Genomic DNA, 13,135 nt, shown 5'->3' on the forward strand with positions numbered 1-13,135 from the left:
ACGGTACTATGGTAGAGTTGTTAAATCCAATGGTCGTGCTGCATGTTTAACTATATGTCACTTCGTCTTCAGCACTCCAAAAGCACGTGTCGCATCCTTACGTGCTCCTTCTTGTATTCTCTTAAAAAATTTATCTCTATCTTCAACCGGGTGTCAGAATGCCTTCGCGAATGTGGAATACTAATGATATATTCCATCTATAAGGTAATTCTCATATTTGTATTCGTTTCAATTCACTGTGAAAGGAGCATCTGAGGCCTTTCCATTCAAAAGATTGTCGAATATTGGCGAATCAAGAATGTTGACGTTGTTGTCGGAACCCGCAACCTTAAAAAATACATGCCAAATCCATAAAGTCTGAGAAGTAATTACCTCTAAAACCAACGAAGGCGATCCGTGATGACTACTTGCATATTGCTCTTTCCATGCTACCCGATAATTTTTCCAATTCCAGTGTGTGCAATCAATGCTTCCGATCATTCCGGGAAAGCCATGGCATTCTTCATGAGCCGCATACAAGTCTTGCAAATAATGCAACGAAAATTTCCGCAAATATATGTCTCCAAATGTTTCAACACCCCTTGACAATGTATACAAACTCTCACTTGCGGTTCTTTCTGACATTCTCATATAATCGTCCATGGTGTCGGGTGACTCCCTCATAGCCATCAAACGAATGACCACAACATATTTCTGAAATGTTGTAAACCCTCGTCTACCTCTAACATCATTTCTCAATTGAAAAAATTCATACTTAAACATAAATTAACTACAGTTTAAAAATATAGTACATTTGTTGTAAAATTAAAGAAACATGTAGTACATTTGTATTTATTTTGTATAAAAGTATAATAAAGAAGTGATACCCGCTTTCCAAGGCGTTGGCGATCCACAAAAACACATTCCAACTCAAACAAAATCTTCTTTTGAAGTCCTTAGACCTGTATACACAATTATCTGCAAAGTAATTATGATATAGATGTTCGTGTCCTTCCTCACGATTTTAGTTTAACATCGCACGTTTTTTTAGTAGCGGGGTTGGGTTTGATTGTAACAGCTCGATAGTGTAATAATGATACATCATCCTTAAGAACATATCGTCATCAGAATCATCGGACGAGTCGAAATTATCCATATTTTTTTTTGAAGATAATTGAAATTATCTAAAGTGGATGAGAGAAATTGTGTGAAATTTTTTATAAAATGTTTGATATTTATAGGATATATGAAAAAAATTTAATAGTTAATTTAAAAAAAATAAATAAATAAAAATAAAATACCCGTTAGCAACGGTTGGTCTACAGTAAAGTTTCAAATTTGGCTTGTTTCTTCCGGTTGTGTTGCCAACGAGATACGATCTTAAAGAGCAGAAACGAGAAAGGGGGCGGTGTTCCCCCGTTATAACATCATTATGGCGTTCCAAGTCACCATAACGAGCAAATAAATGTCCCATACTACATCGTCTTAAACAAAAAAGTTAACACGGTGATAGTCCAAACGAAAGAATAATACAAATATAGATATAACATATAGATAATCCAAACAATTAATATGATAAGAAAAGCAAAACCAAAAAAAAACCCATAAAAGATTAGGTTGCGTTTAGTTACGGAAAAACAATTTTCATTTTCCGTTTTTTGTTTTCCCTTTTCGATTTTCGTTTTCCGTTTTCATTTTTCATTGAAAAATTTAGAAAACACGTTTAGTTAAACTTATTCATTTTTCATTTTCAGTTTTAGAAAATTAGAAAACGTGTTTAGATGTGTATTTTTCTATCGGTTTTCATTTTTACAAAACGGTAGCGGTGGTAGGGAGTGGGTGGTGGTGGTGACGGTAGCGGGTCGGCGGCGGTAGTGGTGATGACAGGCAATGGTGGTGGCGGCGGCAATTGTGTCAGCGGTGGTGGTGGTGGCGGCAGCGGTGGTGGTGGTGCTAGTGACGGGTTAGTGGTGGTGGTGGTGGTGATGGTAGGTCGGTGATTGTCATGGTGGTGTTGGGTGGGTGGGGGTGCGAGTGTGTGTTTGCGGGGGTAGGTGTAGGTTTGTGTGTGTCTGTAAGGGTGGGGGTGGGGTAGGTGTGGGTTTGTGTGTGTGTGTATGGGTGGGTATGTATGTGTGGGTTGCTGTGTGTGTGTGTGCGGGTGGGTGGGTGTGGGGGTGGGTATGTATGTGTGTGTGTGGATGGGTATGCATGTGTATGTGTGTGTGTGTGGGGGGGGGGGGTGTGGTGGGTATGTGTGTGTGTAGGGGGTTAGTGTGTGTGTGTGTGCGGGTGGGTGGGTGTGTGTGCGGGTAGGTATGTATGTGTGTGTGTTTGTAGGTGTGTGTGTGTGAGTATGTATGTGTGGGTGGGTATCTATGTGTATGTGTGTGGGGGTGGGGTGGGGGTAGATAGAGGTGGATGGGGTTGAATGGATATATGTTTATAGAAAAATTTCGGAATTAGAAAAATATGGAAAACAATGATTATCATTTTTCCAAAATTTTCCAACTTTTTTTAATTTTAGAAAACGGAAAATTTTCATTTTCCGTGAAAAAGTTAGAAAAATAGACGAACTAAACACGTTTTCAAAATTCTCATTTTTCTTGGAAAATTTTTCCGGAAAACGGTTCATTTTTCCGCAACTAAACGCACCCTTAAATTTTCAAATCAAAGATATACCAAGTATTGAGAAAATATACATAAAAACTTCTTTTTTATGATCATTTCATTAACTAAATAATAAAAGTTTTATATAAACGTCGCAGATAAACAAGCAACAAGTTATACCTAACCTCTTTATTTAGTATTTGCATTTATAACTAAAAAATAAATTAAATATTATAAATTCAATAAAAAGTTAATAATTACCAAAAGGGGAGGTGATGTAGATAATCCCCCTATATATATACCTCTATGTTTACATCAATAATCATTAATTTTATTCGGCTATACTTCGTTCCTCATATTCCCGTTTCAATTGCATATCACAAATTCAACTCATATTCCCGTTTCGATTGCATATCACAAATTCAAATTCAGGTTAGCCATTCTATATTCTTCTTCTTTCTATTATATTAGACATAAAACTCGGCATATTCAAACTTCTTCCTGCTATTGGTGTGTTGTGCAATTCCATAATCCAAACATAAAGAGAACCCATTTTATTATAAAAATGCCATTTAATTACCAATGCATTCTTTTTTCCTTTCAATTTTGTTTTCCACCGAAAACACTTCAATTGCATGCAGGCAAAACCAAACCTGCCAATTTCATTTCTGTCATTTTTTTAAACATAGATAATATAAAAAAGGGTTTAGATTATTTTTAGTCACCTAACTTTTGGTTTTGTGCTTATTTGATCACTTAACTCTTTTTAAGTTTTAAAAGGTCATCAAACTTTTGACTTTGTGCTCATTTAGTCACTTAACTTTTGGTTTGGTCACATTTAGTCACTTAACTTTTAGATTTGTGTTCATTTAGTCACCTAACTTTTAAAATTGTGCTCATTTAGTCACTAAACTTTTGAAAAAATTTAAAAGTTTAGTGACTAAATAAGCATAATTTTAAAAGTTAGGTGACTAAATGTGACCAAACCAAAAGTTAAGTGATTAAATGAGCACAAAATCAAAAGTTTGATAACCTTTTAAAACTTAAAAATAGTTAAGTGATCAAATGAGCACAAAACCAAAAGTTAAGTGACCAAAAATAACCTAAACCCTATAAAAAACAAATAAAATTTAAAGAGTTAAGGGTCAGAATCAATATTATAACTATAAACCTATAAATATTATATATTTAAAATTATAAAAATTAACAAAATTATATGTGATTAAACCTTTTAATTTTATTTTTATAACCATTTTAGATATTATATATATCTAACGAGAATCTCAACAATATGCATACATCATTATATACAAATTTTGGAAGCAATCGAATTATTAAATATTTTTATATTGTATAAATACAGTGTGACACATGGTTATAACTTATTGTCGTAAAAAAAAAACCGTTTCCTCCTCATCCCACTACCATGTCGCCGGAAACGGCCAACACCACGTACCGGAGAAACCACTTCTTCCTACTTCTTCTCATCGGATTTATCTCTTCCGTCAGCTCCGACGAACTTGAATTCCTGTTGAATCTCAAAACCGCTTTAGCGGAATCTGATACAAAAGTATTTGATTCATGGAGATCGGATAATTCGGTTTGTAACTTTACGGGAATCACTTGTGATGATTCTGGATCTTCGGTTAAGGAAATCGACCTCTCGCATCAGAATCTTGCTGGTTCGATTCCTTTTGATTCGATATGTCAACTCCAATCGTTGGAGAAGCTTGCCTTCGGTTTTAATTATTTGAATGGAAGCGTTACAGAAGACCTCAACAAGTGCTCGAAGTTGACTTATTTGGATCTCGGAAACAATATCTTCTCCGGTCCTATTCCTGATATATCTTCCATGAACGGACTTTTGTATCTCTACGTCAATAACAGTGGATTTTCAGGTACTTTTTGTAAATGTTTACAGAAATGTTGGATAATTTCGTTTTGTTTCGTGAATTGGTGAGGAAATTTGCCAAAATGCATGATAAATTCATTCTTTCGCAGACATTTTTTTTTTTGAATTTGTTATGAAACTAACTATTACGAATTCTCAGGAACTTTCCCGTGGAGTTCACTGGAAAATATGACGAAGTTGGTTGTTCTAAGCATCGGAGACAATCTGTTTGATCAAACTCCGTTCCCGAAACAAGTTTTGAAACTGCTAAATTTGAATTGGTTGTACATGGCGAATTGTAGCATCGGAGGTGAGATTCCGGCTGGTATTGGGGATCTTAAGGAGCTTATTAACTTCGAGATTTCCTCCAATCATATTACCGGAGAGATTCCAAAGGAAATCAGCAAGCTAGTGAAGTTATGGATGCTTCAGCTTTGGGCCAACAACCTGACCGGAACACTTCCGGTGGGATTACGTAACTTAACGAACCTTCAGTTCTTCGATGCTTCCACCAACTATCTCGAAGGTGATCTCTCTGAGATAAGGTATCTGAATAAGCTTAAGAGCTTACAATTGTTTGAAAATGAGTTATCGGGAGAGATTCCGCCGGAGCTAGGCGAGTTCAAGCAACTGGTGAACTTGTCTTTGTATCGGAATCAGCTCACTGGGAAACTTCCTCCGCAGCTCGGCTCCTTGTCTGACTTCAACTTCATTGACGTCTCGGAAAACTTCCTCTCCGGACAAATTCCTCCCAACATGTGTAAGAACGGGAAGATGACGGAGCTCCTTATCCTTCAGAACAATTTCACCGGCGAAATTCCGGCGAGTTATTCCGACTGTAAGACGCTGACACGGTTTCGGGTAAGCAACAACATGCTTTCCGGTGTTGTACCTAGTGGAATATGGGGGCTTCCTAATGCTGAGATCATTGATATTGCCACGAACGATTTGGAAGGAGGCATTACATCGGATATCGCGAATGCAAAAACATTGGCGCAGATATTCGCTGCTCATAATCGATTATCCGGCGAATTGCCACCGGAGATTTCAAAGGCTACATCCTTAAATATGATCGACTTAAGTCACAACCAATTTTCCGGCAAAGTCCCGGCAACCATTGGAGAATTAACCCAACTGACCAGCCTTCATTTTGATAACAACAAGTTCTCCGGCGAGATTCCAAAATCGTTACATTCATGTGCTTCGCTAACAGACATAAACATGGCGTATAATTCATTTTCCGGCCAAATCCCAGCAGCTTTAGGGCGGTTACCGACGCTTAACTCGTTAAATTTATCATGTAATCAACTCTCCGGTCAAATTCCATCTAGCTTATCATCTTCGAGGCTAAGTCTTTTAGACCTATCCCACAATAAGTTAGCCGGCGCAATACCAGAATCTCTATCTATCGAGGCCTACAATGGAAGCTTCGCCGGAAATCCTGGTCTTTGCAGCCAAAAGGTGAGCTATTTCCGGCGATGTTCTTCAGATTCCCGTGGCACGTCTAGCGTACTCCGGACAGCAATCACTTGCTTCTCAATTGCCTCAGCCATTGTTCTCGTTTTCCTTGCATACTTTTGTTACTTGAAGAACAAAAGTCAAAAGGATGATCAATCCCGTTCGTTAAAGGAGGATTCATGGAATGTAAAATCATTCCATGTATTAGGCTTCATGGAAGATGACATTCTTGATTCGATTAAAGAACAGAATTTGATCGGAAAGGGCGGTTCCGGCCAAGTCTACCGCGCGTCGTTAAAAAACGGGGTGGAATTGGCGGTAAAACACATCTGGAATTCCGATTCCGTTCACCGGAAAAGAAAGCATTCCGGCAAACAAGATTCGTCGGAATTCGATGCGGAGGTGGAAACATTAAGCTCGATAAGGCACGTAAATGTTGTGAAATTGTATTGTAGTATTACAAGTGAGGAATCGAACTTATTGGTGTATGAGTATCTACCTAATGGAAGCCTTTGGGATCGGTTACACACGAGTAAGAAACTCGGACTTGATTGGGAAACAAGATACGGGATAGCTGTTGGAGCTGCTAAAGGTTTAGAGTATTTGCATCACGGATGTGAAAAACCAGTGATTCATAGAGATGTCAAGTCGAGTAATATACTCTTGGATGAGCATTTGAAGCCAAGAATTGCGGATTTTGGACTTGCAAAGATTGTTCAAACCGATTCCACTGATGGTTCCACTCATGTGATCGCTGGAACACATGGTTACATCGCTCCCGGTAAGCGTTCTTTCTAGAGTCTAACATCAGCTGGACACCAATATCTATATATATATATATATATATATATATATATATATATATATATATATATATATATATATATATATATATATATATATATATATATATATATATATATATATTTTAGTCTTTCATCTAAAAATAAAATCTCTATATATCTAAGGTACAAGAACTTATGTCCACCAATTAATTTCACATCAAGTAAACATGGTCCTATCCATCTTTATAAATGTTAGAAGTTTGGTATTAAAGCAAACCTAGATATACCATCTTTGGTCTTTAAATTAACAAGATTTGGTGTTTATATTGAACAGAATATGGGTACACGTACAAAGTGAACGAAAAAAGTGATGTATACAGCTTTGGAGTAGTGTTAATGGAGCTTGTGACAGGTAAAAAACCTATGGAGTATGAATATGGTGAAAATAAGGATATAGTGTATTGGGTATGCAGTAAATTGAAGAACAAAGAAAGTGTGTTAAGTCTTGTTGATTCAAGTATACCCGATCTTTACAAAGAGGATACCATAAAGGTATTGAAGATCGCGATTTTGTGCACATCGAGGCTTCCAGCACTTAGGCCAACCATGAGAACAGTCGTTAAGATGTTAGAGGAAGCCGAACCATGTAAATTAGTAAGTATAATCATCACTAAAGACGATGATGGTAAGAAAAAGAATGATAAAATTTTGTCTTAGTATATGAATGTAGGAACAAGTTGGTACACTAGTGTATGATAACAAAAATGTCAAATGTATCTATCTAGAGGCAGACACCTTTTTGTAACATAATGCCTTTTTTCTTAAAATCACATCAATCATATGCGTTCTTACTTTTTATTTCCACACAAGGGACTTTTATATATACTACATCAATTAACATCACACAAAGTATATATATATATATATATATATATATATATATATATATATATATATATATATATATATATATATATATATATTTAAAATTTAAAATTTGTTAAAAAGTAGTTTGTTTATGTCGTCTCAAACCCAACCCTAAATTTTATATTGTTCAATAATATCAAATATCAAATTTAAGGTTAAAGTTTTATATATGTAATTTTGGTCCTTTAAGTTTGAGTTTACCTATTTTTAATTTATTTTAAGTGTTTCAAGTTTATGTATGTTTACTTAATTTAACTGTATAGTCATATTTTAAATATTATAATTGTTTAAAATTTATTTAAAATTTTTAATACTTTGTAATAATTTGAAGTTATTTTAACAAAAAAGATAGAACAAAAATACATTATAACAGAAAAAAATAAAAATTGTTTTGTTATATTTTATTTAATACTATAATTTATAAAGTTATTATAACAAAAAAATATTAAACAGATTTATAAAAAGCTAATAAATAGAAAATGTATTTAAGATTTTTTGATATAAAAAAATAGTATAGTGGATTAAAAAAATGAATCATTTCTTTAGACCGGCAAATATAACTCTATATATATCTACAACGAGTCTTGAGCCATTGACTTAAAAAAGAGAACAACATCCGCACCAATGATTAAAAGAAAAAAAAAATCACTTATATAACATGTTTTAATGTTAGGGTAATAAGTTGTTCTTACAAGCATTACACTTGTTTCTACATAACTTTTTCCAAAACCAAAGGTTTTAATACTTAAATTTCTTCTAAAACGAAATCCATATACACTTTCGAATTTTGATGTTGGTTATTTGATACTTGATACGTATATGAACAATTTTTGTTACGATAGAGTCGGTAGTATTTTTTCAAACTTCAATATCTGTATCTTAGTGAAAAATCCTTCTACAATATTCGTTACCAATATAATATTGGTGGCATACCAACATATATAGTATTATACCATGAGTCCGAAATTAGACTTTATTCTACACATACATCTATGCATGCTTTACATAGATTGTGATTCATGCCTATCAGCCTATATATAGATGCGGTTCTAGAGCCAACAAGGTGGTGGAATGTAGTTTTAGTTAATTTAGCTATTACTATATTTTTCTGCATATTAAATCTGATTTTTAGGTCTTACCACACTGTTGTTCACTTGTTTGACGATATCTTAAGAACAAAAAATGAATGATCTTTATTAGGAGATAGAGTTTACGGAAAATTGTTTAAAAAGTCTCAATATTTTTGGAAAATATTCATTTTAGTCCTAAATTTTGTTTTTTGAACAGAAAAATCCCGATTATTTGATTTTAGACGATAATATGTCATTTCTTGTTAAAACAAAAATATTTGTTAATTTGAATCAAAATGAAATAATTGAAACTTTTATGTTAAAAAAAAATAGGAATAAAATGAAACTTTTTCGAAAATATTAGAACTTTTCCGACAATTCCCTTGGAATTTATATCCATAAAAGAGAAAGATTAGAGAAGTGATGTCAACCAATTATAAATATATATGTAGAAAAACTTTTATATTACTTTTATATCCAGAGAAACCATTATGTTAATATTTACTATTCAAATAAAACCAAAGATTTTTAAAAGAAATTATCAACAAAAATATGATGTTGAGTACATTTTTGTTTTTCAATATGACAATGATGTTAATTGGAATAAAAATATTAGCTAAGGAGGGTAAAATCAATTGTATTATATAGTTTCATATAGAGCAAACATAATCGAGCAAAAATAATTGAAATAAATGTATGATTAGACATGTTTTCACATTCAATCGAGAAAAATATAAATCATTTGTATGTCATATAATACTTTTGGCTAGTCATTTTTAAAAAATTTGCAGTTTGGTTTATTTACAACATAAATAATAATGTAAAAATAAAAATAATATACAAGTTATCATGTATATACCTATATAATTGATTGTGTTTATATATACATATCACCTAAGGAAAAATATGAAAATTGCATAAAGAGATAGCTATTCCACGTGTATTATGCCATAAAATTATCCATCCGTGTGAATTGTTTTATTATTTATGCTTTCTTATTTGTCTAGTAAGTAGTAAAATGTAAGCCCATATGATTTTTATGGCCACATTTAATATAAAGTTGTAAACAGTCCACATATCTCTTAGGTTTTGTTGATCCTCCACTCCATGGGCCCATGCCCACAAATATAAACATATAAGCAAAGTAACAAACTCTAAATTCAATTACTTTTTTTTAATATTTTTCTTAAGTTTGTTAACATATAAACAAAATTACTCTATCATTCTTCATGTCTTCATGGTATGCTGGTAAACTTTATTCAAGAATATCACAATACATACATGTTTCTTTTCTATAAAAGTTAAAAATATGTTATTGGTGGTATAGTGTAAACTTTTTACATGATTGTTTATGATTGGTATTTTTATCTTTAATATAACATCAAATAATTTCATTATTGCATAGGTTATATCTGGATTTAAAAGATCAACGTTGCTTTGTCAAGTATAATTTGAATTTATTTTATGTGGGACTTTAGGCTTTCATTAATTGATTGATAGCGATAAGATAGGTAGGTTCTATTAATGGAATAAAAAATGCATAACGATTGATATAATAAGAGCAATTCCATCCCCACACTCTAGCATTGAAAGTCGGTCGTAATTTAGTAATTATAAAAAGCCAGATGGAATAAATGGATATGTTAGTTAAACATCCAAAGCAAATATGTTGACTATCTTTTTCTCCTTTTGGTTATACATATTCCTTGAGTAAGATGATGAAATTCATCTAATTAAACTAACCAATGTTGTAAATATTCCCAGCTAACATTCATGCATCCAAGATTTGATCGATAAATAGTTTGTTTTCATCAAGATACACTTTCTTTCTTATGGTATCATTCGTATACATACATTAGATGTGTTCAACATCGTAAATTCAAAATTCCGAATATCTAAAACTTTCGAATAATAGGTTTTGAATATGAGAATTTGTATCCATAATTTCAAATTTCATATTGGATATCAAAATTGATTCATTGTAGTATGCATAGATGAAAATCAAGCGAAAAATATTGAAGCAGTTAAGAAAACAATCTGACAGTTACCTCATTTGAGCCATGAAGGAATTTAACCATTGGATGATTTCGAGAAACATCTACACAACATGTATTTGAAGATTCACACAATTATTTTTATTAGAACAAAACTGCAACTTTCGGTGGGTTGACTACACAAAATAGTGGATGATTTACAAACTACATTTCGAGTTGCAAGATGATTGCAATTCTCTACAAATATGACATGAACTACAAACCAGTCATAAAGAATTAGGATTTGTTAATGTTGGAAAAAAAATGGGTTTACCTGGTTTAGAAAAATAGGCTTTGCCGATCATGGAACACAAATTCCAAATTTCCAAGTCTTGCCTAATCGTGAAATGGAAAGATGATTGTAGATTTATGCTCTTCATTATACCTTCGATTTGGTATATTAAACGTCCAAAACATATAACGAAGAAGTTAGACATTAATCACTAAATTACGGTGGTTGAATGAGTGCGTTGAGGAGTTGAATGACTAGTTGAGTCTCCCCATATACATGTGAGAATGAAGAAGAAAATGATTTTATACGTAGAAGTCTTTCATGTGTTTGTATGCCTTAAGAGCGCCAATGTTTTCTTTTAGTGTGCATTGGTGTGTACAAATGTGAACTGAATAGTAGCTTCATTTAACCGATGTCAAAAGAAAAAAATGTAGGAGATTTGGGACGCTGTTGATCGAGGAACGACGAATGTCAAAAGAAAAAAATGTAGCAATTACAGTTTTATTCCAAGTAATCCCCAAAGACTTAATCTTCCAAGTTGGTATGATGAGTATGACAAAGGAGATTTGGGAAGCCATCAAAATTCACCACCTTGGAGCATATAGGGTAAGAGAAGCTCGTTTACAAATCCTAATAAATAAATTTGATAACTTGAAGATGAAGGAAATTTGGTGATGACTTTTATCGAGATACATGGCAAAGGTTCTATTTTGTTCGAGGGTGAAAAGGGAAGACATAAATTATTGACTGATATATATTATATTTCGAAACTTAGAACTAATATTATTAGTTTAGGACAAGCAAACGAATTTAGGTGTGACGTGTCAATGAAAGGTGATCATCTACACCTTTATGATAGCCGACATATTTTTCTATTCAAAGTAAAACGTTTCATGAGTCATCTCTACAAAACAAAAATCAAAGTTGGAAAGCCAATTTTGTTACACACGTCTCAATGAGCAATCTTGATTATGACATGCTAGACTAGGGATACCAACTTTGATAATATTTCAGCTATGTCAAAAAGGAACTTGTCACCGAATCAAATCAACTTTGTGAGTCATGCTTAGATGGAAAACAAACATGAAGCAGTTTTTCGAAAAAGGTTTCATATCAAGCTGAGAATATCCTAGACCTCGTGCATGGATGTCTTTGTGGGCCAATATCACCATCAACTATTGCCAAAAACACGTATATCTTCGTTCTTATTGATAATTACTCAAGGTTTATGTGGAGTTATATTATGAAAGAAAAAAGCGAGGCCATATTTTATTTCAAGAAATTCAAGACATTAGCTGAAAAAGAATGCGAAAAATCTATTAAGGTTTTTCGCACAAACAGAAGATAAGAGTTCACTTCACAGGAATTCAACAAGCTTTATGAAGACAAAAGTATGATACGACACCTCACGGCTCCATACACACCACAACAAAACGGGGTGGTAGAGAGAAGAAATCGTACACTCCTCAAGATGACACAGAGCTTGCTAAAAGCCAAAAATATCCCAAATTTTCTTTGGGGGGAGGCAATTCGACATGCAACCTATATTATAAATAGATTACCAAAAAATCTCTAAAGAACTCGAATCCATATGAGAAATTCTATCATCGCAAGCCTAATATCGAACACTTACGAATTATTGGGTCACTAGCTTATGTAAAAATCATAACTCCTCTCGATCCAAAAAAAATGGTGTGTTTTGGGTCCAAACCTAGTTCCAAAGCTTCTCGTTTATATGATCCAAAGGTAAAAAAAATCACGGTGTCATAAGATGTCATATTTGATGAAAACTCAAGTTAGAGTTGGGAAAAAGAAGACAAGACGACACAAAAACCCGGGACGTTTTGGGTTCATTGGTCGAAGTTGGTTGCCACCGGAAGTGGAGCGGTAGCAAGTGAAGCACATGAAGTTACAAATGAAACTGGTCATGGTGAAAAAGTGAGTCAGTACCACAATGTCACCTACAACAGTTGTACAAGATAAAGTTCCACAGCTACGAAGGTCAAATCGCAACACACGATTTCTTAGTAGATATGATGATTTTGAAGTTATTTTTTTCATATAGAATCATGAGCTACTATTGGCTCTCAATGAATATGAACTGACAACCTATCATGAAGCCAAGACGAATCCATTATGGGTAAAAGCAA

General features: G+C 33.5%; 2 protein-coding genes across 2 annotated transcripts; one reads left to right on the forward strand and one right to left on the reverse strand.

The window, feature by feature from the left end:
- Positions 1 to 228: 228 nt before the first annotated feature.
- Positions 229 to 1,453, reverse strand: LOC145003129 (uncharacterized). Its single transcript, XM_078962269.1, has 4 exons — positions 1,281 to 1,453; positions 867 to 941; positions 373 to 721; positions 229 to 327 (listed from the first exon to the last, which is right to left on the reverse strand). Exons 1-4 carry the CDS (start codon positions 1,451 to 1,453, stop codon positions 229 to 231), a joined length of 696 nt encoding a protein of 231 aa, XP_078818395.1.
- A 1,474-nt stretch (positions 1,454 to 2,927) lies between these two features.
- Positions 2,928 to 7,592, forward strand: LOC145000027 (Leucine-rich receptor-like protein kinase family protein). The gene is made up of 4 exons (XM_078959174.1): positions 2,928 to 3,021; positions 3,953 to 4,487; positions 4,641 to 6,719; positions 7,058 to 7,592. Exons 2-4 carry the CDS (start codon positions 4,016 to 4,018, stop codon positions 7,438 to 7,440), a joined length of 2,934 nt encoding a protein of 977 aa, XP_078815300.1. The 5' UTR covers positions 2,928 to 3,021; positions 3,953 to 4,015; the 3' UTR covers positions 7,441 to 7,592.
- The last annotated feature ends 5,543 nt before the right edge of the window (positions 7,593 to 13,135 follow it).

Source organism: Lactuca saligna, chromosome 6 (genome assembly GCF_052625555.1).
Source record: "Lactuca saligna cultivar CGN05327 chromosome 6, ASM5262555v1, whole genome shotgun sequence".
NCBI classification, from domain to species: domain Eukaryota; kingdom Viridiplantae; phylum Streptophyta; class Magnoliopsida; order Asterales; family Asteraceae; genus Lactuca; species Lactuca saligna.

Coding starts and splice junctions, on each gene's coding strand:
- LOC145003129 (XM_078962269.1), bottom strand. CDS start 1,453: ATGGGACATTTATTTGCTCGTTATGGTGACTTGGAACGCCATAATGAT. Junction 722..866: donor GCCAACGCCTTGGAAAGCGG/GTATCACTTCTT, acceptor AAATGATGTTAG/AGGTAGACGAGGGTTTACAA. Junction 328..372: donor CGCCTTCGTTGGTTTTAGAG/GTAATTACTTCT, acceptor GTATTTTTTAAG/GTTGCGGGTTCCGACAACAA.
- LOC145000027 (XM_078959174.1), top strand. CDS start 4,016: ATGTCGCCGGAAACGGCCAACACCACGTACCGGAGAAACCACTTCTTC. Junction 4,488..4,640: donor CAATAACAGTGGATTTTCAG/GTACTTTTTGTA, acceptor ACGAATTCTCAG/GAACTTTCCCGTGGAGTTCA. Junction 6,720..7,057: donor ACATGGTTACATCGCTCCCG/GTAAGCGTTCTT, acceptor TATATTGAACAG/AATATGGGTACACGTACAAA.